Raw genomic sequence first — 27,564 nt, forward strand, 5'->3', positions numbered from 1 at the left:
TATCAGGCTTTGGCTAGACTGTCACAGCACTTGTTGGGTGGATCAGTTCATCATTGGTTTTGGGTGTTTTCATGGAATTTTGCTGATTGTAAGAAAAAAAGACAATGTCAACAGACTCAAACATTAAATTCATATACATACTATATATTACACCCATCACATCTGAAACATCTATACTGTATATACACAGACAAAAGTTTTTTAAAAAAGTAGTGGTTGACTTAAAAAGCATCAGTTATCCTGTTTTCTGTTGCCTCTTATTCTAGGCATGGATTTATAATATAAGGTTCCTTATCCCTGCCTGATACAGTAATTGGACCAACATTCAACTAGCACTGCAGCCTCTTGGCACACACAATAACATATTCATAGTTTAGAGTTTTAGAGTTTTATTGCCTGTGGGACATAATATCTATTTTTACTGGCTAAAGTGGTAATACTGACCCTGCTTCAAACCAAACAAAGCCTTATTAAGGCAGCATTTCAAGGGAGGAGGTTTTAACTTTTATCTTATTTTAGCCACACTTTAAGGTGCCACTTTTTCATTGCTCCCGTTGTGTTTTAAAGACCACCAGCATTCAGTCTGTAAAAAGAACAAAATGGATGATGGCACACTGTGATGTTCGCTGGTTCTCATTAATGTCAGTGCCACAGCGCTGTAGTCGCGTGTCAGAGTGACTTTGGTGTAAGACTGACACCTCGCCGTGGCTCTGAGACTAGAATTACAACAGACACTGTCCCACAGGATCGACAGCACTGCTGTCAGTGATCTGAGTGGCTGTTACAAATTGATGGTGTTTGACTTGTTTGATGCATTTGATTGTCAGGGAACATATATTGTGCCTCTTCCCTGAATGCCTAACATGTTATCTTTTCGGTGGAAAGGAGGTGGACGTATTTTACCTGAAGTGCTTTTCTGTTGAAAACATGACGGTGTCCCGTGTCAACTGTAGAGCTTTCTGTCGGGCAGCAGTAAACATTATATTTCTATTTGAATTTTGCTTTTCATTGTATAGGTTTAGGGTTATGTATAGTACTGTGTGGTCTATCAGCTGTCATGGTTGTGTATCCTTTCTCTGGTTTTCACTGTGCGTTGTTGCAGGACTGTATGTTGGCATGTCTGTGTGTTTGTGCAGCCTAGATTCTCCTCTAGCACAGAGTGTATTTATAGAACAGCCCCCTCAAATCCCAACCATAGCAAAGTTGCCTGCACAGACACACAGGCAATATGCTTCCCAATCATGTTTCTGTGTGACAGCGTAGAGGGCTTTGAAACAACATACTGAGGGAAAGCAGTTTTTTTTTTTTACTGTTTTTATATGGACACATTTCTTTTTTGTTAATGTTTAGCATTCATTTTCTCTAAAATATAGATATTCAAATTGCAAAGTGACTGGCAATTTTATCAAGGGCACAGTGGACCAAACTATTACATTCTTACATTGGACATTATATCATTTTGAAATTGTTTTCTATTCCCATCTTTAAAAAAGCAAGAATTTAATTTCATCTCATTTTAATATTGGCAGATTAATTTCCTAAAAGAGAAATGATTCTGATGAAGCTTCTGAAAAAAAAAATACTGTGCTTTGTTTTATGCTTATAATAGTGTCAAAAAAGGAGGAAAAAAATCCCTTAAAGATCAAAGCTGGTTCAGACTCAGTTTGACAGGAAATCATGCGAATACACACAAAGATACTCAAATTTTCAATTCCAAATGTTTTAGCTAAACGCTAAACTTTCTTTACATGCATTTACCAGTAAATGTTTGAATTCGAAAAAATTAATTCTGTTCCTTCTTCCTTCGCTCTCTCTTTTTTTTCTCACCGTTTCTTTTTCTCTCTCACACACACACAGCCATGCACGCAAGCACACATACACACACACATTTATTATCAGTCACACGGAGCTCATTGCAGAGCCCTGGGGCGATAAGCCTGAGCGTGAACGGTGTGTGAGAAACCCCCACCTCTTTCCTCCTGAGCTCCTTACATAACACATAACCACCCAGCCCTCCAGGGGTTGGCAGCAACACACCGCAGGAGTGTGTGTATGTGTGTGGGTACATACATGTATGCACCGATCCCTACTTTAGTGAAATCCACAGGACTTGAAGAGCAAAGGAATCACGCATGTTGTAAAGCTCGATAATATAGAGCGTGACCCCATGTTTTATTCACATGATGGGATATCACTGACAGAACACTTTTCATTAGATGCTCAGTCACAGCAGCACACGTCTGTACCTGTCAAACACTTACGCCGTTATTTTTTCGTCACGCAACATTTTGACAGAACATTAACGAGCCGCCAAACCCTTGCACATTCTGTGAATCATTATTATGTGAAGAATGTGCCTCCATGTGGAAACAGCTCTGACACATTATACCATTAACCATGAATACACACAACCAACCATTTTAAAAGTCTGTATATTACCATAGTTCTCCAAGCTGGTATATTCAAACATGTGCTCTGTGTGTATGTGTATTTTTAGCCCAGATAATGAATGCAGGCTTGTCACCAAGATAAAATGAGGTTTAATATTCTAGATGGAAAGTCATCTGTTGTTTGGCCTTCCTCATTACATCCAGGTCTTGAATCCAAATGCTGCTAGAGGAAGGGTGGTCTGCCCTCTGTCGTGACTCATTTAAATGCTAAGGATGCTTTTCTCCCTCCATCTCTTTCATTTTTTACTCTCATCTCTTTCGCTTCCTCAATTTCTCCAACCCTTTTTTCATTTTACTGTCTCATTATTTCCTCTTTTCTCCTTTCTTTTGTTTCCGTTTTTGTTGCCTCTCTCTCTCTCTCTCCACCTACCATCCAATTTTCATCTTGCTTTGTCACCTCTCTCCTCCTCTCTCACACAGCTGCATCTCGTCCTCTTGTGCTCAGTCTCTATCCCCGGTGTCAGTCTGAAAGTAAAAATCACCTCCGTCTCCTTCACCTGACACTTTTGCCTTCTATAGAACACCATCCGCTGGGATTTCAAGTGATAAACAGCTCACTGAAAATAGATTTCTGCTGTACCATTGTATGTGAATTGATGAAGCTGTACTTGACAAAACTATTCAGCATGTGAGTAATGAAGCATGCTAATGAAGCACGTTCTAAGGGCAGCGCGAAAACTCCACTCCTGTCAAAACCAATTTCTGCTCAACTCTGAGGTCGACTAAAGGCCAAATCTGAGTTTGTCCGTAGCTTTGGGAATAAACAGACCTAATGTGTCCTTTGCAGTCAGCGTCAGGGGTGTATCAGCGATCGGGACTTTCTTAAAAATTAAAATTAGCTTCTTCACTAAATACATTCAGCTCAGCTCAGCCAAAATCATGATGGCTTAGCAGTTGTTCAAGATTTGCAAGCATTCAAACTGCCTTAGAAGGAAATTGCCCTTTTTGTCTGATATGTAAGCTGTCTGCTGTTACACCTCATATGGAGGAGACAGATGGCAGGCAGCATAATCTGAGGTTGTCTACTGGCATGCTTGGAGGCCAGAGAGCATGTGAGTACATGTGAGTTTGGAGGTACAGGCACTGACTCAAGGTTTCACAGAGAAAGATAGCTTTAGCAAACCAGAGTACGGCATACACTCTATCACACAAGCTCTCAAACCATCACAGTTTTAGGTTACCTGCATTGTCTGAAAGTGGGACGATAAAACAGGCCACAGGCTCTGGGTCAGTGGGAAAACAAGATACTGCTCATCCTGCCCACAACAGCAGAACACTGCTGCCTCCAGTGTCAGTCCACCAATCACCTGCTGATTCAAACACCAGGTCATCAGGTAAAATGGCTGGGCTTTTTGGCCATCAACCACTTAAACAGGAAGAGAAAAAAAAACACAAAAAAATTAGTTTTAAATTTGGTTATACAATCTACTTAAAACATTGTGTTTTGGTCCATTTACATTTGCAGAACAAACTGAAGTGCGACCTTCTGAGATCAGTGCAAACTTTGCAGGATGGTCAGACCTGAGTTTGTGACAGTGGCTGATTGACAGGGGCGGGCTGGCCATCGGGAGGTTCGGGAGGTTTCCCGAACGGCCGGTCTGTTCCCGGCCGGTGGTCGGAACGTTTTTTTTACCCTATAAAATGTAGTATCAGTGTACCACAGCAGCGTGTCCTCGCAGCCGCAGGTGGCACAGAGTGGAACGTAACAAAGGCAAGACTTGTAGGTTTCGGCAGTGAGGATCACTTCCGCGTTCACATTTCTCGGCTGCAGCTGGGGGCTGGCTCCAGAAGTGAGCAATTATCCATTAACCCCCACGTTAAAATAGCCAACATTACACCCTAAAAAAAACATATACTTTACACGCTATTACATTTTTAAGTATTTTTGGGATCTATTGATCAGGGGTGTGCTGTTTATTTTAGTAAGACCTCAAAGTCATACTATAGTAAGTTGTCAAAAAATGCCAAAAAAAGTCATATTTTTGTAAGACCTCAAAATGTCTTAAAAAACGTCATACTATAGTAAGTTGTCAAAAAATGCCAAAAAAAGTCAAATTTTTGTAAGACCTCAAAATGTCATAAAAAACGTCATAGTATAGTAAGGCGTCAAAATCGGCCAAAAAAAGTCAAAAAATTTTTTCACCTCAAAATGTCATAAAAAACGTCATACGGCCGTAAGACGTCAAGGAATGCCAAAAAAAGTCAAAAAAATTTTTGACCCCAATATGTCATAAAAAACGTCATAGTATAATAAGGCGTCAAAATCGGACAAAAAAAGTAAAAAAAATTTTTCACCTCAAAATGTCATAAAAAACGTCATACGGCCGTAAGACGTCAAGAAATGCCAAAAAACGTCGAAATTTTTTTTCACCTCAAAATGTCATAAAAAACGTCATACGGCCGTAAGGCGTCAAGAAATGCCAAAAAAAATCAAAAAATTTTTTGACCTCAAATAGTCATACAAAACGGCATAGTATAGTAAAGCGTCAAAATCGGACAAAAAAAGTCGAAATTTTTTTCACCTCAAAATGTCATAAAAAACGTCATACGGCCGTAAGACGTCAAGAAATGCCAAAAAAAGTCGAAAAATTTTTTCACCTCAAAATGTCATAAAAAACGTCATAGTAAGGTGTCAAAATCAGCCAAAAAACGTCAAAAATTTTTTTCACCTTAAAATGTCATAAAAAACGTCATAGTATAGTAAGGCGTCAAAATCGGCCAAAAAAAGTCAAAAAAATTTTTCACCTCAAAATGTCATAAAAAACGTCATACAGCCGTTAGGCATCAAGAAATGCCAAAAAAAGTTAAAAAATGTTTTGACCTCAAATAGTCATAAAAAACATCATAGTATAGTAAAGCGTCAAAATCGGACAAAAAAAGTAAACATTTTTTTCACCTCAAAATTTCATACAAAACGTCATAGTATAGTAAAGCGTCAAAATCGGACAAAAAAAGTCAAACTTTTTTTCACCTCAAAATGTCATAAAAAACGTCATACGGTCGTAAGACGTCAAGAAATGCCAAAAATAGTCAAAAGATTTTTTGACCCCAAAATGTCATAAAAAACGTCATAGTATAATAAGGCGTCAAAATCGGACAAAAAAAGTCAAAAAAAATTTTCACCTCAAAATGTCATAAAAAACGTCAAAATCGGACAAAAAAAGTCAAAATTTTTTTTCACCTCAAAATGTCATAAAAAACGTCATAGTATAGTAAGGCGTCAAAATCGGACAAAAAAAGTCAAAAAAAATTTTTGACCTCAAAATGTGACAAAAAACGTCATAGTATAGTAAGACGTCAAAATCGGCCAAAAAAAGTCGAAAAATTTTTTCACCTCAAAATGTCATAAAAAACGTCATAGTATAGTATGGCGTTTTTTTCGGACAAAAAAAGTCAAAAAATTTTTTCACCTCAAAATGTCATAAAAAACGTCATAGTATAGTATGGCGTTTTTTTCGGACAAAAAAAGTCAAAAAATTTTTTCACCTCAAAATGTCATAAAAAACGTCATAGTATAGTAAGACGTCAAAATCGGTCAAAAAAAGTCCAAAATTTTTTTGACGTCAAAATATCATGAAAAACGTCATACTATAGTAAGGCGTCAAAATCGGCCAAAAAAAGTCAAAATTTTTTTTGACCTCAAAATGTCATAAAAAACGTCATAGTATAGTATGGCGTTTTTTTCGGACAAAAAAAGTCAAAATTTTTTTTGACCTCCAAATGTCATAAAAAACGTCATACTATAGTATGCCGTTTTTTTTGGACAAAAAAAGTCAAAAAATTTTTTCACCTCAAAATGTCATAAAAACGTCATAGTATAGTATGGCGTTTTTTTCGGACAAAAAAAGTCAAAAAATTTTTTCACCTCAAAATGTCATAAAAAACGTCATAGTATAGTAAGGCGTCAAAATCGGACAAAAAAAGTCAAAAATTTTTTTCACCTCAAAATGTCATAAAAAACGTCATAGTATAGTATGGCGTTTTTTTCGGACAAAAAAAGTCACAATTTTTTTTCACCTCAAAATGTCATAAAAAACGTCATAGTATAGTAAGGCGTCAAAATCGGCCAAAAAAAGTCAAAAAAATTTTTGACCTCAAAATGTCATAAAAAACGTCATAGTATAGTAAGGCGTCAAAATCGGACAAAAAAAGTCAAAAATTTTTCTGACCTCAAAATGTCATAAAAAACGTCATAGTATAGTATGGCGTCAAAATCGGACAAAAAAAGTCAAACATTTTTTTGACCTCAAAATGTCATAAAAAACGTCATAGTATAGCAAGGCGTCAAAATCAGACAAAAAAAGTCAAAATTTTTTTTGACCTCAAAATGTCATAAAAAACGTCATACTATAGTAAGGCGTCAAAATCGATGAAAAAAAGTCAAAAAATTTTTTGACCTCAAAATGTCATAAAAAACGTCATACTATAGTAAGGCGTCAAAATCGGTCAAAAAAAGTCAAAGACATTTTTGACCTCAAAATGTCATGAAAAACATCATACTATAGTAAGGCGTCAAAATCGATGAAAAAAAGTCCAAATTTTTTTTGACCTCAAAATGTCATAAAAAACGTCATACTATAGTAAGGCGTCAAAATCGGCCAAAAAAAGTCAAAAAATTTTTTGACCTCAAAATGTCATAAAAAACGTCACACTATAGTAAGGCGTCAAAATCGGTCAAAAAAAGTCCCAAAAATTTTTGACCTCAAAATGTCATGAAAAACGTCATACTATAGTAAGGCGTCAAAATCGATGAAAAAAAGTCAAAAAATTTTTTGACCTCAAAATGTCATAAAAAAACGTCATACTATAGCAAGGCGTCTAAATCGGACAAAAAAAGTCAAAATTTTTTTTGACCTCAAAATGTCATAAAAAACGTCATAGTATAGTATGCCGTTTTTTTCGGACAAAAAAAGTCAAAAAAATTTTTGACCTCAAAATGTCATAAAAAACGTCATAGTATAGTAAGGCTTCAAAATCGGACAAAAAAAACTCCAAATTTTTTTTCACCTCAAAATGTCATAAAAAACGTCATAGTATAGTATGGCGTTTTTTTTCGGACAAAAAAAGTCAAAAATTTTTTTGACCTCAAAATGTCATAAAAAACGTCATAGTATAGTATGGCGTTTTTTTCTGACAAAAAAAGACAAAAAAATTTTTGACCTCAAAATGTCATAAAAAACGTCATAGTATAGTATGGCGTTTTTTTCGGACCAAAAAAGTCAAAAATTTTTTTCACCTCAAAATGTCATAAAAAACGTCATAGTATAGTATGGCGTTTTTTTCGGAAAAAAAAAGTCAAAATTTTTTTTCACCTCAAAATGTCATAAAAAACGTCATAGTATAGTATGGCGTTTTTTTCGGACAAAAAAAGTCAAAATTTTTTTTCACCTCAAAATGTCATAAAAAACGTCATACTATAGTATGCCGTTTTTTTCGGACAAAAAAAGTCAAAATTTTTTTTCACCTCAAAATGTCATAAAAAACGTCATAGTATAGTATGGCGTTTTTTTCGGACAAAAAAAGTCAAAATTTTTTTTCACCTCAAAATGTCATAAAAAACGTTATAGTATAGTATGCTGTTTTTTTCAGACAAAAAAAGTCAAAAAAATTTTTGACCTCAAAATGTCATAAAAAAACGTCATAGTATAGTATGGCGTTTTTTTCGGACAAAAAAAGTCAAAAAAATTTTTGACCTCAAAATGTGATAAAAAACGTCATACTATAGTAAGACGTCAAAATCGGTTAAAAAAAAGTCCAAAATTTTTTTGACCTCAAAATGTCATGAAAAACGTCATACTATAGTAAGGCGTCAAAATCGGCCAAAAAAAGTCAACATTTTTTTTGACCTCAAAATGTCATAAAAAACGTCATAGTATAGCAAGGCGTCTAAATCGGACAAAAAAAGTCAAAAATTTTTTTGACCTCAAAATGTCATAAAAAACGTCATAGTATAGTATGGCGTTTTTTTCGGACAAAAAAAGTCAAAAAAATTTTTGACCTCAAAATGTCATAAAAAACGTCATACTATAGTAAGGCGTCAAAATCGATGAAAAAAAGTCAAAAAATTTTTTGACCTCAAAATGTCATAAAAAACGTCATACTATAGTAAGGCGTCAAAATCGGTCAAAAAAAGTCCCAAAAATTTTTGACCTCAAAATGTCATGAAAAACGTCATACTATAGTAAGGCGTCAAAATCGATGAAAAAAAGTCAAAAAATTTTTTGACCTCAAAATGTCATAAAAAAACGTCATACTATAGCAAGGCGTCTAAATCGGACAAAAAAAGTCAAAATTTTTTTTGACCTCAAAATGTCATAAAAAACGTCATAGTATAGTATGCCGTTTTTTTCGGACAAAAAAAGTCAAAAAAATTTTTGACCTCAAAATGTCATAAAAAACGTCATAGTATAGTAAGGCTTCAAAATCGGACAAAAAAAACTCCAAATTTTTTTTCACCTCAAAATGTCATAAAAAACGTCATAGTATAGTATGGCGTTTTTTTCGGACAAAAAAAGTCAAAAATTTTTTTGACCTCAAAATGTCATAAAAAACGTCATAGTATAGTATGGCGTTTTTTTCTGACAAAAAAAGACAAAAAAATTTTTGACCTCAAAATGTCATAAAAAACGTCATAGTATAGTATGGCGTTTTTTTCGGACCAAAAAAGTCAAAATTTTTTTTCACCTCAAAATGTCATAAAAAACGTCATAGTATAGTATGGCGTTTTTTTCGGAAAAAAAAAGTCAAAATTTTTTTTCACCTCAAAATGTCATAAAAAACGTCATACTATAGTATGCCGTTTTTTTCGGACAAAAAAAGTCAAAATTTTTTTTCACCTCAAAATGTCATAAAAAACGTCATACTATAGTATGGCGTTTTTTTCGGACAAAAAAAGTCAAAATTTTTTTTCACCTCAAAATGTCATAAAAAACGTTATAGTATAGTATGCTGTTTTTTTCAGACAAAAAAAGTCAAAAAAATTTTTGACCTCAAAATGTCATAAAAAAACGTCATAGTATAGTATGGCGTTTTTTTCGGACAAAAAAAGTCAAAAAAATTTTTGACCTCAAAATGTGATAAAAAACGTCATACTATAGTAAGACGTCAAAATCGGTTAAAAAAAAGTCCAAAATTTTTTTGACCTCAAAATGTCATGAAAAACGTCATACTATAGTAAGGCGTCAAAATCGGCCAAAAAAAGTCAACATTTTTTTTGACCTCAAAATGTCATAAAAAACGTCATAGTATAGCAAGGCGTCTAAATCGGACAAAAAAAGTCAAAAATTTTTTTGACCTCAAAATGTCATAAAAAACGTCATAGTATAGTATGGCGTTTTTTTCGGACAAAAAAAGTCAAAAAAATTTTTGACCTCAAAATGTCATAAAAAACGTCATAGTATAGTATGGCATTTTTTCCGGACAAAAAAAGTCAAAATTTTTTTTCACCTCAAAATGTCATAAAAAACGTCATAGTATAGTATGGCGTTTTTTTCGGACAAAAAAAGTCAAAAATTTTTTTCACCTCAAAATGTCATAAAAAACGTCATAGTATAGTAAGGCGTCAAAATCGGCCAAAAAAAGTCAAAAAAAATTTTGACCTCAAAATGTCATTAAAAACGTCTTAGTATAGTAAGGCGTCAAAATCAGACAAAAAAAGTCAAAAATTTTCTGACCTCAAAATGTCATAAAAAACGTCATAGTATAGTATGGCGTCAAAATCGGACAAAAAAAGTCAACATTTTTTTTGACCTCAAAATGTCATAAAAAACGTCATAGTATAGTATGGCGTCAAAATCGGACAAAAAAAGTCAAAATTTTTTTTGACCTCAAAATGTCATAAAAAACGTCATAGTATAGTAAGGCGTTTTTTTCGGACAAAAAAAGTCAAAAAATTTTTTGATCTCAAAATGTCATAAAAAACGTCATACTATAGTAAGGCGTCAAAATCGATGAAAAAAAGTCAAAAAAATTTTTGACCTCAAAATGTCATAAAAAACGTCATAGTATAGTAAGGCGTCAAAATCGATGAAAAAAAGTCCAAATTTTTTTTGACCTCAAAATGTCATAAAAAACGTCATACTATAGTAAGGCGTCAAAATCGGCTAAAAAAAGTCAAAAAATTTTTTGACCTCAAAATGTCATAAAAAACGTCACACTATAGTAAGGCGTCAAAATCGGACAAAAAAAGTCAAAAATTTTTTTCACCTCAAAATGTCATAAAAAACGTCATAGTATAGTAAGGCGTCAAAATCGATGAAAAAAAGTCAAAAAAATTTTTGACCTCAAAATGTCATAAAAAAACGTCATACTATAGCAAGGCATCTAAATCGGACAAAAAAAGTCAAAAAATTTTTTCACCTCAAAATGTCATAAAAAACGTCATAGTATAGTATGCCGTTTTTTTCGGACAAAAAAAGTCAAAAAAAATTTTGACCTCAAAATGTCATAAAAAACGTCATAGTATAGTAAGGCTTCAAAATCGGACAAAAAAAGTCCAAATTTTTTTTCACCTCAAAATGTCATAAAAAACGTCATAGTATAGTATGGCGTTTTTTTCGGACAAAAAAAGTCAAAAAATTTTTTGACCTCAAAATGTCATAAAAAAACGTCATAGTATAGTATGGCGTTTTTTTCTGACAAAAAAAGTCAAAAATTTTTTCACCTCAAAATGTCATAAAAAACGTCATACGGCCGTAAGACGTCAAGAAATGCCAAAAAACGTCGAAATTTTTTTTCACCTCAAAATGTCATAAAAAAACGCCATACGGCCGTAAGGCGTCAATAAATGCCAAAAAAGATCAAAAATTTTTTTGACCTCAAATAGTCATACAAAACGTCATAATATAGTAAGGCGTCAAAATGTCATAAAAAACGTCAAAAAAAATTTTTCACCTCAAAATATCATAAAAAACGTCATACGTCTGTAAGGCGTCAAGAAATGCCCAAAAAAGTCAAAATATTTTTTTCACCTCAAAATGTCATAAAAAACGTCATAGTATAGTAAGGCGTCAAAATCGGACAAAAAAAGTCTAAATTTTTTTTTACCTCAAAATGTCATAAAAAATGTCATACGGCCGTAAGACGTCAAGAAATGCCAAAAAAAGATAAAAAAATTTTTGACCCCAAAATGTCATATAAAACGTCATAGTATAGTAAGGTGTCAAAATCGGCCAAAAAAAGTCAAAAAAATTTTTCACTTCAAAATGTCACCTCAAATTGTCATAAAAAAGTCATACGGCCGTAAGACGTCAAGAAATACCAAAAAACGTCGAAATTTTTTTTCACCTCAAAATGTCATAAAAAACGTCATACGACCGTAAGGCGTCAAGAAATGCCAAAAAAGATCAAAAAATTTTTTGACCTCAAATAGTCATAAAAATCGTCATAGTATAGTAAAGCATCAAAATCGGACAAAAAAAGTAAACATTTTTTTCACCTCAAAATTTCATACAAAACGTCATAGTATAGTAAAGCGTCAAAATCGGACAAAAAAAGTCAAACTTTTTTTCACCTCAAAATGTCATAAAAAACGTCATACGGCCGTAAGACGTCAAGAAATGCCAAAAAAAGTCAAAAAATTTTTTGACCCCAAAATGTGCCAAAAAACGTCATAGTATAATAAGGCGTCAAAATCTGACAAAAAATGTCAAAAATTTTTTTGACCTCAAAATGTGACAAAAAACTTCATAGTATAGTAAGGCGTCAAAATCGGACAAAAAATGTCAAAAAAATTTTTGACCTCAAAATGTCATAAAAAACGTCATAGTATAGTAAGGCGTCAAAATCGGACAAAAGAAGTCAAAAAAAATTTTACCTCAAAATGTCATAAAAAACGTCATAGTATAGTAAGGCGTCAAAATCGGACAAAAAATGTCAAAAAAATTTTTGACCTCAAAATGTCATAAAAAACGTCATAGTATAGTAAGGCGTCAAAATCAGACAAAAAATGTCAAAAAATTTTTTGACCTCAAAATGTCATAAAAAACGTCATAATATAGTAAGGCGTCAAAATCGGACAAAAAGTCAAAAAAATTTTTGACCTCAAAATGTCATAAAAAACGTCATAGTATAGTAAGGCGTCAAAATCGGACAAAAAATGTCAAAAAATTTTTTCACCTAAAAATGTGCCAAAAAACGTAATAGTATAGTAAGGCGTCAAAATCGGACAAAAAAAGTCTAAATTTTTTTTTACTTCAAAATGTCATAAAAAACGTCATAGTATAGTAAGGCGTCAAAATCGGACAAAAAAAGTCAAAAATTTTTTTGACCTCAAAATGTGACAAAAAACTTCATAGTATAGTAAGGCGTCAAAATCGGACAAAAAATGTCAAAAAAATTTTTGACCTCAAAATGTCATAAAAAACGTCATAGTATAGTAAGGCGTCAAAATCGGACAAAAAAAGTCAAGAAAATTTTTGACCTCAAAATGTGCCAAAAAACGTCATAGTATAGTAAGGCGTCAAAATCGGACAAAAAAAGTCAAAAACTTTTTTGACCTCAAAATGTCATAAAAAACGTCATAGTATAGTAAGGCGTCAAAATCGGACAAAAAAAGTTAAACTTTTTTTTGACCTCAAAATGTCATAAAAAACATCATAGTATAGTAAGGCGTCAAAATCGGACAAAAAAAGTCAAAAAAAAATTTTACCTCAAAATGTCATAAAAAACGTCATAGTATAGTAAGGCGTCAAAATCAGACAAAAAATGTCAAAAATTTTTTTGACCTCAAAATGTCATAAAAAACGTCATAATATAGTAAGGCGTCAAAATCGGACAAAAAGTCAAAAAAAATTTTGACCTCAAAATGTCATAAAAAACGTCATAGTATAGTAAGGCGTCAAAATCGGACAAAAAATGTCAAAAAATTTTTTCACCTAAAAATGTGCCAAAAAACGTAATAGTATAGTAAGGCGTCAAAATCGGACAAAAAAAGTCTAAATTTTTTTTTACTTCAAAATGTCATAAAAAACGTCATAGTATAGTAAGGCGTCAAAATCGGACAAAAAAAGTCAAAAAAATTTTTTGACTTCAAAATGTCATAAAAAACGTCATAGTATAGTAAGGCGTCAAAATCGGACAAAAAATGTCAAAAAAATTTTTGACCTCAAAATGTCATAAAAAACGTCAGTATAGTAAGGCGTCAAAATCAGACAAAAAAAGTCAAAAAATTTTTTCACCTAAAAATGTGCCAAAAAACGTCATAGTATAGTAAGGCGTCAAAATCGGACAAAAAAAGTCAACATTTTTTTTGACCTCAAAATGTGACAAAAAACGTCATAGTATAGTATGGCGTTTTTTTCGGACAAAAAAAGTCAAAAAATTTTTTGACCTCAAAATGTCATAAAAAAACGTCATAGTATAGTATGGCGTTTTTTTCTGACAAAAAAAGTCAAAAATTTTTTCACCTCAAAATGTCATAAAAAACGTCATACGGCCGTAAGACGTCAAGAAATGCCAAAAAACGTCGAAATTTTTTTTCACCTCAAAATGTCATAAAAAACGCCATACGGCCGTAAGGCGTCAATAAATGCCAAAAAAGATCAAAAATTTTTTTGACCTCAAATAGTCATACAAAACGTCATAATATAGTAAGGCGTCAAAATGTCATAAAAAACGTCAAAAAAAATTTTTCACCTCAAAATATCATAAAAAACGTCATACGTCTGTAAGGCGTCAAGAAATGCCCAAAAAAGTCAAAATATTTTTTTCACCTCAAAATGTCATAAAAAACGTCATAGTATAGTAAGGCGTCAAAATCGGACAAAAAAAGTCTAAATTTTTTTTTACCTCAAAATGTCATAAAAAATGTCATACGGCCGTAAGACGTCAAGAAATGCCAAAAAAAGATAAAAAAATTTTTGACCCCAAAATGTCATATAAAACGTCATAGTATAGTAAGGTGTCAAAATCGGCCAAAAAAAGTCAAAAAAATTTTTCACTTCAAAATGTCACCTCAAATTGTCATAAAAAAGTCATACGGCCGTAAGACGTCAAGAAATACCAAAAAACGTCGAAATTTTTTTTCACCTCAAAATGTCATAAAAAACGTCATACGACCGTAAGGCGTCAAGAAATGCCAAAAAAGATCAAAAAATTTTTTGACCTCAAATAGTCATAAAAATCGTCATAGTATAGTAAAGCATCAAAATCGGACAAAAAAAGTAAACATTTTTTTCACCTCAAAATTTCATACAAAACGTCATAGTATAGTAAAGCGTCAAAATCGGACAAAAAAAGTCAAACTTTTTTTCACCTCAAAATGTCATAAAAAACGTCATACGGCCGTAAGACGTCAAGAAATGCCAAAAAAAGTCAAAAAATTTTTTGACCCCAAAATGTGCCAAAAAACGTCATAGTATAATAAGGCGTCAAAATCTGACAAAAAATGTCAAAAATTTTTTTGACCTCAAAATGTGACAAAAAACTTCATAGTATAGTAAGGCGTCAAAATCGGACAAAAAATGTCAAAAAAATTTTTGACCTCAAAATGTCATAAAAAACGTCATAGTATAGTAAGGCGTCAAAATCGGACAAAAGAAGTCAAAAAAAATTTTACCTCAAAATGTCATAAAAAACGTCATAGTATAGTAAGGCGTCAAAATCGGACAAAAAATGTCAAAAAAATTTTTGACCTCAAAATGTCATAAAAAACGTCATAGTATAGTAAGGCGTCAAAATCAGACAAAAAATGTCAAAAATTTTTTTGACCTCAAAATGTCATAAAAAACGTCATAATATAGTAAGGCGTCAAAATCGGACAAAAAGTCAAAAAAATTTTTGACCTCAAAATGTCATAAAAAACGTCATAGTATAGTAAGGCGTCAAAATCGGACAAAAAATGTCAAAAAATTTTTTCACCTAAAAATGTGCCAAAAAACGTAATAGTATAGTAAGGCGTCAAAATCGGACAAAAAAAGTCTAAATTTTTTTTTACTTCAAAATGTCATAAAAAACGTCATAGTATAGTAAGGCGTCAAAATCGGACAAAAAAAGTCAAAAATTTTTTTGACCTCAAAATGTGACAAAAAACTTCATAGTATAGTAAGGCGTCAAAATCGGACAAAAAATGTCAAAAAAATTTTTGACCTCAAAATGTCATAAAAAACGTCATAGTATAGTAAGGCGTCAAAATCGGACAAAAAAAGTCAAGAAAATTTTTGACCTCAAAATGTGCCAAAAAACGTCATAGTATAGTAAGGCGTCAAAATCGGACAAAAAAAGTCAAAAACTTTTTTGACCTCAAAATGTCATAAAAAACGTCATAGTATAGTAAGGCGTCAAAATCGGACAAAAAAAGTTAAACTTTTTTTTGACCTCAAAATGTCATAAAAAACATCATAGTATAGTAAGGCGTCAAAATCGGACAAAAAAAGTCAAAAAAAAATTTTACCTCAAAATGTCATAAAAAACGTCATAGTATAGTAAGGCGTCAAAATCAGACAAAAAATGTCAAAAATTTTTTTGACCTCAAAATGTCATAAAAAACGTCATAATATAGTAAGGCGTCAAAATCGGACAAAAAGTCAAAAAAAATTTTGACCTCAAAATGTCATAAAAAACGTCATAGTATAGTAAGGCGTCAAAATCGGACAAAAAATGTCAAAAAATTTTTTCACCTAAAAATGTGCCAAAAAACGTAATAGTATAGTAAGGCGTCAAAATCGGACAAAAAAAGTCTAAATTTTTTTTTACTTCAAAATGTCATAAAAAACGTCATAGTATAGTAAGGCGTCAAAATCGGACAAAAAAAGTCAAAAAAATTTTTTGACTTCAAAATGTCATAAAAAACGTCATAGTATAGTAAGGCGTCAAAATCGGACAAAAAATGTCAAAAAAATTTTTGACCTCAAAATGTCATAAAAAACGTCAGTATAGTAAGGCGTCAAAATCAGACAAAAAAAGTCAAAAAATTTTTTCACCTAAAAATGTGCCAAAAAACGTCATAGTATAGTAAGGCGTCAAAATCGGACAAAAAAAGTCAACATTTTTTTTGACCTCAAAATGTGACAAAAAACGTCATAGTATAGTAAGGCGTCAAAATCGGACAAAAAAAGTCAAAAATTTTTTTCACCTCAAAATGTCATAAAAAACATCATAGTATAGTAAGGCGTCAAAATCGGACAAAAAAAGTCAAAAAAAAATTTTACCTCAAAATGTCATAAAAAACGTCATAGTATAGTAAGGCGTCAAAATCAGACAAAAAATGTCAAAAATTTTTTTGACCTCAAAATGTCATAAAAAACGTCATAATATAGTAAGGCGTCAAAATCGGACAAAAAGTCAAAAAAATTTTTGACCTCAAAATGTCATAAAAAACGTCATAGTATAGTAAGGCGTCAAAATCGGACAAAAAATGTCAAAAAATTTTTTCACCTAAAAATGTGCCAAAAAACGTAATAGTATAGTAAGGCATCAAAATCGGACAAAAAAAGTCTAAATTTTTTTTTACTTCAAAATGTCATAAAAAACGTCATAGTATAGTAAGGCGTCAAAATCGGACAAAAAAAGTCAAAAATTTTTTTGACCTCAAAATGTGACAAAAAACTTCATAGTATAGTAAGGCGTCAAAATCGGACAAAAAATGTCAAAAAAATTTTTGACCTCAAAATGTCATAAAAAACGTCATAGTATAGTAAGGCGTCAAAATCGGACAAAAAAAGTCAAGAAAATTTTTGACCTCAAAATGTGCCAAAAAACGTCATAGTATAGTAAGGCGTCAAAATCGGACAAAAAAAGTCAAAAACTTTTTTGACCTCAAAATGTCATAAAAAACGTCATAGTATAGTAAGGCGTCAAAATCGGACAAAAAAAGTTAAACTTTTTTTTGACCTCAAAATGTCATAAAAAACATCATAGTATAGTAAGGCGTCAAAATCGGACAAAAAAAGTCAAAAAAAAATTTTACCTCAAAATGTCATAAAAAACGTCATAGTATAGTAAGGCGTCAAAATCAGACAAAAAATGTCAAAAATTTTTTTGACCTCAAAATGTCATAAAAAACGTCATAATATAGTAAGGCGTCAAAATCGGACAAAAAGTCAAAAAAAATTTTGACCTCAAAATGTCATAAAAAACGTCATAGTATAGTAAGGCGTCAAAATCGGACAAAAAATGTCAAAAAATTTTTTCACCTAAAAATGTGCCAAAAAACGTAATAGTATAGTAAGGCGTCAAAATCGGACAAAAAAAGTCTAAATTTTTTTTTACTTCAAAATGTCATAAAAAACGTCATAGTATAGTAAGGCGTCAAAATCGGACAAAAAAAGTCAAAAAAATTTTTTGACTTCAAAATGTCATAAAAAACGTCATAGTATAGTAAGGCGTCAAAATCGGACAAAAAATGTCAAAAAAATTTTTGACCTCAAAATGTCATAAAAAACGTCAGTATAGTAAGGCGTCAAAATCAGACAAAAAAAGTCAAAAAATTTTTTCACCTAAAAATGTGCCAAAAAACGTCATAGTATAGTAAGGCGTCAAAATCGGACAAAAAAAGTCAACATTTTTTTTGACCTCAAAATGTGACAAAAAACATCATAGTATAGTAAGGCGTCAAAATCGGACAAAAAAATTTTTGACCTCAAAATGTGCCAAAAAACATCATAGTATAGTAAGGCGTCAAAATCGGACCAAAAAAGTCAAAAAAAAGTTTTACCTCAAAATGTCATAAAAAACGTCATAGTATAGTAAGGCGTCAAAATCAGACAAAAAAAGTCAAAAAAATTTTTGACCTCAAAATGTCATAAAAAACGTCATAGTATAGTAAGGCGTCAAAATCGGACAAATAAAGTCAAAAATTTTTTTCACCTCAAAATGTGACAAAAAATGTCATAGTATAGTAAGGCGTCAAAATCGGACAAAAAAAGTCAAAAATTTTTTTGACCTCAAAATGTCATAAAAAACGTCATAGTATAGTAAGGCGTCAAAATCGGACAAAAAAAGTCAAGAAAATTTTTGACCTCAAAATGTGCCAAAAAACGTCATAGTATAGTAAGGCGTCAAAATCGGACAAAAAAAGTCAAAAACTTTTTTGACCTCAAAATGTCATAAAAAACGTCATAGTATAGTAAGGCGTCAAAATCGGACAAAAAAAGTTAAACTTTTTTTTGACCTCAAAATGTCATAAAAAACATCATAGTATAGTAAGGCGTCAAAATCGGACAAAAAAAGTCAAAAAAAAATTTTACCTCAAAATGTCATAAAAAACGTCATAGTATAGTAAGGCGTCAAAATCAGACAAAAAATGTCAAAAATTTTTTTGACCTCAAAATGTCATAAAAAACGTCATAATATAGTAAGGCGTCAAAATCGGACAAAAAGTCAAAAAAAATTTTGACCTCAAAATGTCATAAAAAACGTCATAGTATAGTAAGGCGTCAAAATCGGACAAAAAATGTCAAAAAATTTTTTCACCTAAAAATGTGCCAAAAAACGTAATAGTATAGTAAGGCGTCAAAATCGGACAAAAAAAGTCTAAATTTTTTTTTACTTCAAAATGTCATAAAAAACGTCATAGTATAGTAAGGCGTCAAAATCGGACAAAAAAAGTCAAAAAAATTTTTTGACTTCAAAATGTCATAAAAAACGTCATAGTATAGTAAGGCGTCAAAATCGGACAAAAAATGTCAAAAAAATTTTTGACCTCAAAATGTCATAAAAAACGTCAGTATAGTAAGGCGTCAAAATCAGACAAAAAAAGTCAAAAAAATTTTTCACCTAAAAATGTGCCAAAAAACGTCATAGTATAGTAAGGCGTCAAAATCGGACAAAAAAAGTCAACATTTTTTTTGACCTCAAAATGTGACAAAAAACGTCATAGTATAGTAAGGCGTCAAAATCGGACAAAAAAAGTCAAAAATTTTTTTCACCTCAAAATGTGACAAAAAACGTCATAGTATAGTAAGGCGTCAAAATCGGACAAAAAAAGTCAAAAAAAATTTTGACCTCAAAATGTCATAAAAAACGTCATAGTATAGTAAGGCGTCAAAATCGGACAAAAAAAGTCAAAATTTTTTTTGTCCTCAAAATGTCATAAAAAACGTCATAGTATAGTAAGGCGTCAAAATCGGACAAAAAAAGTCAAACTTTTTTTTGACCTCAAAATGTGACAAAAAACGTCATAGTATAGTAAGGCGTCAAAATCGGACAAAAAAAGTCAAAATTTTTTTTGACCTCAAAATGTCATAAAAAACGTCATAGTATAGTAAGGCGTCAAAATCGGACAAAAAAAGTCAAACATTTTTTTTGACCTCAAAATGTGCCAAAAAACGTCATAGTATAGTAAGGCGTCAAAATCGGACAAAAAAAGTCAACATTTTTTTTCACCTCAAAATGTGACAAAAAACGTCATAGTATAGTAAGGCGTCAAAATCGGACAAAAAAAGTCAAAAGTTTTTTTCACCTCAAAATGTCATAAAAAACGTCATAGTATAGTAAGGCGTCAAAATCGGACAAAAAGTCTAAATTTTTTTTGACCTAAAAATGTGCCAAAAAACGTCATAGTATAGTAAGGCGTCAAAATCGGACAAAAAAAGTCTAAATTTTTTTTCACCTAAAAATGTGCCAAAAAACATCATAGTATAGTAAGGCGTCAAAATCGGACAAAAAAAGTCAAAAAAATTTTTTGACCTCAAAATGTCATAAAAAACATCATAGTATAGTAAGGCGTCAAAATCGGACAAAAAAAGTCAAAAAATTTTTTGACCTCAAAATGTCATAAAAAACGTCATAGTATAGTAAGGCGTCAAAATCGGACAAAAAAAGTCAAAAATTTTTTTGACCTCAAAATGTCATAAAAAACGTCATAGTATAGTAAGGCGTCAAAATCGGACAAAAAAAGTCAAAATTTTTTTTGACCTCAAAATGTCATAAAAAACATCATAGTATAGTAAGTCGTCAAAATCGGACAAAAAAAGTCAAAAAAATTTTTGACCTCAAAATGTCATAAAAAACGTCATAGTATAGTAAGGCGTCAAAATCGGACAAAAAAAGTCAAAAATTTTTTTGACCTCAAAATGTCATAAAAAACGTCATAGTATAGTAAGGCGTCAAAATCGGACAAAAAAAGTCAAAATTTTTTTTGACCTCAAAATGTCATAAAAAACGTCATAGTATAGTAAGGCGTCAAAATCGGACAAAAAAAGTCAAACATTTTTTTTGACCTCAAAATGTGACAAAAAACGTCATAGTATAGTAAGGCGTCAAAATCGGACAAAAAAAGTCAACAAAATTCTTGACCTCAAAATGTCATAAAAAACGTCATAGTATAGTAAAGCGTCAAAATCGGACAAAGAAGTCAAAAAAATTTTTGACCTCAAAATGTCATAAAAAACATCATAGTATAGTAAGGCGTCAAAATCGGACAAAAAAAGTCAAAAAATTTTTTGACCTCAAAATGTCATAAAAAACGTCATAGTATAGTAAGGCGTCAAAATCGGACAAAAAGTCAAAAAAAATTTTGACCTCAAAATGTCATAAAAAACGTCATAGTATAGTAAGGCGTCAAAATCGGACAAAAAATGTCAAAAAATTTTTTCACCTAAAAATGTGCCAAAAAACGTAATAGTATAGTAAGGCGTCAAAATCGGACAAAAAAAGTCTAAATTTTTTTTTACTTCAAAATGTCATAAAAAACGTCATAGTATAGTAAGGCGTCAAAATCGGACAAAAAAAGTCAAAAAAATTTTTTGACTTCAAAATGTCATAAAAAACGTCATAGTATAGTAAGGCGTCAAAATCGGACAAAAAATGTCAAAAAAATTTTTGACCTCAAAATGTCATAAAAAACGTCAGTATAGTAAGGCGTCAAAATCAGACAAAAAAAGTCAAAAAAATTTTTCACCTAAAAATGTGCCAAAAAACGTCATAGTATAGTAAGGCGTCAAAATCGGACAAAAAAAGTCAACATTTTTTTTGACCTCAAAATGTGACAAAAAACGTCATAGTATAGTAAGGCGTCAAAATCGGACAAAAAAAGTCAAAAATTTTTTTCACCTCAAAATGTGACAAAAAACGTCATAGTATAGTAAGGCGTCAAAATCGGACAAAAAAAGTCAAAAAAAATTTTGACCTCAAAATGTCATAAAAAACGTCATAGTATAGTAAGGCGTCAAAATCGGACAAAAAAAGTCAAAATTTTTTTTGTCCTCAAAATGTCATAAAAAACGTCATAGTATAGTAAGGCGTCAAAATCGGACAAAAAAAGTCAAACTTTTTTTTGACCTCAAAATGTGACAAAAAACGTCATAGTATAGTAAGGCGTCAAAATCGGACAAAAAAAGTCAAAATTTTTTTTGACCTCAAAATGTCATAAAAAACGTCATAGTATAGTAAGGCGTCAAAATCGGACAAAAAAAGTCAAACATTTTTTTTGACCTCAAAATGTGACAAAAAACGTCATAGTATAGTAAGGCGTCAAAATCGGACAAAAAAAGTCAACATTTTTTTTCACCTCAAAATGTGACAAAAAACGTCATAGTATAGTAAGGCGTCAAAATCGGACAAAAAAAGTCAAAAGTTTTTTTCACCTCAAAATGTCATAAAAAACGTCATAGTATAGTAAGGCGTCAAAATCGGACAAAAAGTCTAAATTTTTTTTGACCTAAAAATGTGCCAAAAAACGTCATAGTATAGTAAGGCGTCAAAATCGGACAAAAAAAGTCTAAATTTTTTTTCACCTAAAAATGTGCCAAAAAACATCATAGTATAGTAAGGCGTCAAAATCGGACAAAAAAAGTCAAAAAAATTTTTTGACCTCAAAATGTCATAAAAAACATCATAGTATAGTAAGGCGTCAAAATCGGACAAAAAAAGTCAAAAAATTTTTTGACCTCAAAATGTCATAAAAAACGTCATAGTATAGTAAGGCGTCAAAATCGGACAAAAAAAGTCAAAAATTTTTTTGACCTCAAAATGTCATAAAAAACGTCATAGTATAGTAAGGCGTCAAAATCGGACAAAAAAAGTCAAAATTTTTTTTGACCTCAAAATGTCATAAAAAACATCATAGTATAGTAAGTCGTCAAAATCGGACAAAAAAAGTCAAAAAAATTTTTGACCTCAAAATGTCATAAAAAACGTCATAGTATAGTAAGGCGTCAAAATCGGACAAAAAAAGTCAAAAATTTTTTTGACCTCAAAATGTCATAAAAAACGTCATAGTATAGTAAGGCGTCAAAATCGGACAAAAAAAGTCAAAATTTTTTTTGACCTCAAAATGTCATAAAAAACGTCATAGTATAGTAAGGCGTCAAAATCGGACAAAAAAAGTCAAACATTTTTTTTGACCTCAAAATGTGACAAAAAACGTCATAGTATAGTAAGGCGTCAAAATCGGACAAAAAAAGTCAACAAAATTCTTGACCTCAAAATGTCATAAAAAACGTCATAGTATAGTAAAGCGTCAAAATCGGACAAAGAAGTCAAAAAAATTTTTGACCTCAAAATGTCATAAAAAACATCATAGTATAGTAAGGCGTCAAAATCGGACAAAAAAAGTCAAAAAATTTTTTGACCTCAAAATGTCATAAAAAACGTCATAGTATAGTAAGGCGTCAAAATCGGACAAAAAAATTTTTGATCTCAAAATGTGACAAAAAACATCATAGTATAGTAAGGCGTCAAAATCGGACAAAAAAAGTCAAAAATTTTTTTCACCTCAAAATGTGACAAAAAACGTCATAGTATAGTAAGGTGTCAAAATCGGACAAAAAGTCAAAAAAATTTTTGACCTCAAAATGTCATAAAAAACGTCATAGTATAGTAAGGCGTCAAAATCGGACAAAAAATGTCAAAAAAATTTTTCACCTAAAAATGTGCCAAAAAACGTAATAGTATAGTAAGGCGTCAAAATCGGACAAAAAAAGTCTACATTTTTTTTTACTTCAAAATGTCATAAAAAAACGTCATAGTATAGTAAGGCGTCAAAATCGGACAAAAAAAGTCAAAAAAATTTTTTGACTTCAAAATGTCATAAAAAACGTCATAGTATAGTAAGGCGTCAAAATCGGACAAAAAATGTCAAAAAAATTTTTGACCTCAAAATGTCATAAAAAACGTCAGTATAGTAAGCCGTCAAAATCAGACAAAAAAAGTCAAAAAAATTTTTCACCTAAAAATGTGCCAAAAAACGTCATAGTATAGTAAGGCGTCAAAATCGGACAAAAAAAGTCAACATTTTTTTTTACCTCAAAATGTGACAAAAAACGTCATAGTATAGTAAGGCGTCAAAATCGGACAAAAAAAGTCAAAATTTTTTTTCACCTCAAAATGTGACAAAAAACGTCATAGTATAGTAAGGCGTCAAAATCGGACAAAAAAAGTCAAAAATTTTTTTGACCTCAAAATGTCATAAAAAACGTCATAGTATAGTAAGGCGTCAAAATCGGACAAAAAAAGTCAAAATTTTTTTTGACCTCAAAATGTCATAAAAAACGTCATAGTATAGTAAGGCGTCAAAATCGGACAAAAAAAGTCAAACATTTTTTTTTACCTCAAAATGTGACAAAAAACGTCATAGTATAGTAAGGCGTCAAAATCGGACAAAAAAAGTCAAAATTTTTTTGGACCTCAAAATATCATAAAAAACGTCATAGTATAGTAAGGCGTCAAAATCGGACAAAAAAAGTCAAAATTTTTTTTGACCTCAAAATGTCATAAAAAACGTCATAGTATAGTAAGGCGTCAAAATCGGACAAAAAAAGTCAAACATTTTTTTTGACCTCAAAATGTGACAAAAAACGTCATAGTATAGTAAGGCGTCAAAATCGGACAAAAAAAGTCAAAATTTTTTTTGACCTCAAAATGTCATAAAAAACGTCATAGTATAGTAAGGCGTCAAAATCGGACAAAAAAAGTCAAACATTTTTTTTTACCTCAAAATGTGCCAAAAAACGTCATAGTATAGTAAGGCGTCAAAATCGGACAAAAAAAGTCAACATTTTTTTTCACCTCAAAATGTGACAAAAAACGTCATAGTATAGTAAGGCGTCAAAATCGGACAAAAAAAGTCAAAAAAAATTTTGACCTCAAAATGTCATAAAAAAACGTCATAGTATAGTAAGGGGTCAAAATCGGACAAAAAAAGTCAAAAGTTTTTTTCACCTCAAAATGTCATAAAAAACGTCATAGTATAGTAAGGCGTCAAAATCGGACAAAAAGTCTAAATTTTTTTTGACCTAAAAATGTGCCAAAAAACGTCATAGTATAGTAAGGCGTCAAAATCGGACAAAAAAAGTCTAAATTTTTTTTCACCTAAAAATGTGCCAAAAAACATCATAGTATAGTAAGGCGTCAAAATCGGACAAAAAAAGTCAAAAAATTTTTTTGACCTCAAAATGTCATAAAAAACATCATAGTATAGTAAGGCGTCAAAATCGGACAAAAAAAGTCAAAAAATTTTTTGACCTCAAAATGTCATAAAAAACGTCATAGTATAGTAAGGCGTCAAAATCGGACAAAAAAAGTCAAAATTTTTTTTGACCTCAAAATGTCATAAAAAACGTCATAGTATAGTAAGGCGTCAAAATCGGACAAAAAAAGTCAAAAATTTTTTTGACCTCAAAATGTCATAAAAAACGTCATAGTATAGTAAGGCGTCAAAATCGGACAAAAAAAGTCAAACATTTTTTTTGACCTCAAAATGTGACAAAAAACGTCATAGTATAGTAAGGCGTCAAAATCGGACAAAAAAAAGTCAAAATTTTTTTTGACCTCAAAATGTCATAAAAAACGTCATAGTATAGTAAGGCGTCAAAATCGGACAAAAAAAGTCAAACATTTTTTTTGACCTCAAAATGTGACAAAAAACGTCATAGTATAGTAAGGCGTCAAAATCGGACAAAAAAAGTCAACAAAATTCTTGACCTCAAAATGTCATAAAAAACGTCATAGTATAGTAAAGCGTCAAAATCGGACAAAGAAGTCAAAAAAATTTTTGACCTCAAAATGTCATAAAAAACATCATAGTATAGTAAGGCGTCAAAATCGGACAAAAAAAGTCAAAAAATTTTTTGACCTCAAAATGTCATAAAAAACGTCATAGTATAGTAAGGCGTCAAAATCGGACAAAAAAATTTTTGATCTCAAAATGTGCCAAAAAACGTCATAGTATAGTAAGGCGTCAAAATCGGACAAAAAAAGTCAAAAATTTTTTTCACCTCAAAATGTGACAAAAAACGTCATAGTATAGTAAGGTGTCAAAATCGGACAAAAAAAGTCAAAAAAAACTTTGACCTCAAAATGTCATAAAAAACGTCATAGTATAGTAAGGCGTCAAAATCGGACAAAAAAAGTCAAAAGTTTTTTTCACCTCAAAATGTCATAAAAAACGTCATAGTATAGTAAGGCGTCAAAATCAGACAAAAAAGTCTAAATTTTTTTTGACCTAAAAATGTGCCAAAAAACGTCAAAGTATAGTAAGGCGTCAAAATCGGACAAAAAAAGTCTAAATTTTTTTTCACCTAAAAATGTGCCAAAAAACGTCATACCATAGTAAGGCGTCAAAATTGGACAAAAAAAGTCAAAAAAATTTTTCACCTCAAAATGTGCCAAAAAAGTCATAGTATAGTAAGGCGTCAAAATTGGACAAAAAAAGTCAAAAATTTTTTTGACCTCAAAATGTCATAAAAAACATCATAGTATAGTAAGGCGTCAAAATCGGACAAAAAAAAGTCAAAAAAATTTTTGACCTCAAAATGTCATAAAAAACGTCATAGTATAGTAAGGCTTCAAAATCGGACAAAAAAAGTCAAACAAATTTTTCACCTCAAAATGTCATGAAAAACGTCATAGTGTAGCAAGGCGTCAAAATATGCCATAAAAAAGTTACATTTTAGTAAGACCTAAAAATGTCATAGTATAGTAAGGCGTCAAAATATGCCAAAAAAAGTCAGTGAGCATGCAAACTTGCAAAACTATGATTGTGGACCTGGCAAACACTTTTCCTGCGAGCATGTTAGCATGCTGACACTTGAAACTTGACATGACATTTTTCAAAGGATTAAAGGATGAGAAGTTCAGCAATCAACACTCCATACTCACAGTTTATGTGAAATCCAGTAAATATGATCTATTTTTCTTTTTCCTGCTCCTCTGTCATTTCCCCTCCCTCTCTGCGTAGACCATGCTGACTGCCATCTCGATGAGTGCCATCGCTACCAATGGAGTAGTGCCAGGTGGGTGAGCAGACGCTGGCACCACACAGCCATCACTGTTTGAAGCTGTCCGCTTCTAAATTTCTCTTTTCACTGATTGCTTTTGGCACATTACACACAGCGCAGCTTGATATCCCCAGAAACATTAAAAGCTTTAGTCTGGGATCTTGTGCACTTTAACTTGTTGTCACACAACATTATTTACACAAAATAAAGCATCGGCCAAAAGCCTGAAACGTAAGACTGAATGTATGTGTTTGTATCTGTCTTCAGACACATTAATATACACATTAAACAGTTTGGCTATATTTTATAATGTGAGTTTACATAGTAATGATGGCCTGCGTCTTACCAGTTGGTGTACATGCAGCAGGGGTCAGAGCAAATTACAGGCTTGTAGAGAAGTGTGGAACTGTGCGCCAATTATAACTGTCTCTGTTGTAACTGGTACCAGCCTTTATGCTGCTGCAAAGTGCTGATTAAGGTTTATTTATTTATGTTTAGTTAATTCATTTGCACAGTGTTAGAAAATACAAGCACTGTGATAAAACATACTAAGAAAAGACTAGTAACAAAAATAACACAACCAAAATTACAACTACTGGTAAGCAATATGACAAAAGCTGTTTTTGCTTTCTTTGAAATTGAATACTTGGATTGTTTTGACTGACAGTTGCACAGATTGAACAACTTTCAAATATCATTTTGTCCTCTGGTAACGTGGTGGGCATTTACCATCACTTTTCACATTTCATAGAGTAAAAGATGAATCAATTTGTTAAAATTAATTTCTAAATTAACTCACATGATGAATGTGTCAAGATAACTTCATAAATTTGACTTAATTTCTTAAAAAAAAACCAGAACACTCTGCTTTCTTTGTCTTGTATACACAGTGAAACACATTGATGCAAACAGTTCCACAAACTAATTAAAGATTGAAAGAGAATGTCAGTAAGAAATAA

General features: G+C 31.4%; 1 protein-coding gene across 4 annotated transcripts in view; it reads left to right on the top strand.

The window, feature by feature from the left end:
* The window catches only part of slc12a5a (solute carrier family 12 member 5a), a 151,333-nt gene that overhangs the window by 107,204 nt on the left and 16,565 nt on the right, over positions 1 to 27,564 (top strand). For all 4 annotated transcript variants that reach the window (XM_041032929.1, XM_041032930.1, XM_041032932.1 and 1 more), the window contains exon 5: positions 26,566 to 26,620. In XM_041032929.1, coding sequence (XP_040888863.1) covers positions 26,566 to 26,620 — 55 coding nt within the window. The remainder of the gene's footprint in view (positions 1 to 26,565; positions 26,621 to 27,564) is intronic.

The sequence above is a fragment of the Toxotes jaculatrix genome, chromosome 3 (genome assembly GCF_017976425.1).
Source record: "Toxotes jaculatrix isolate fToxJac2 chromosome 3, fToxJac2.pri, whole genome shotgun sequence".
In the NCBI taxonomy this organism is placed as follows: domain Eukaryota; kingdom Metazoa; phylum Chordata; class Actinopteri; family Toxotidae; genus Toxotes; species Toxotes jaculatrix.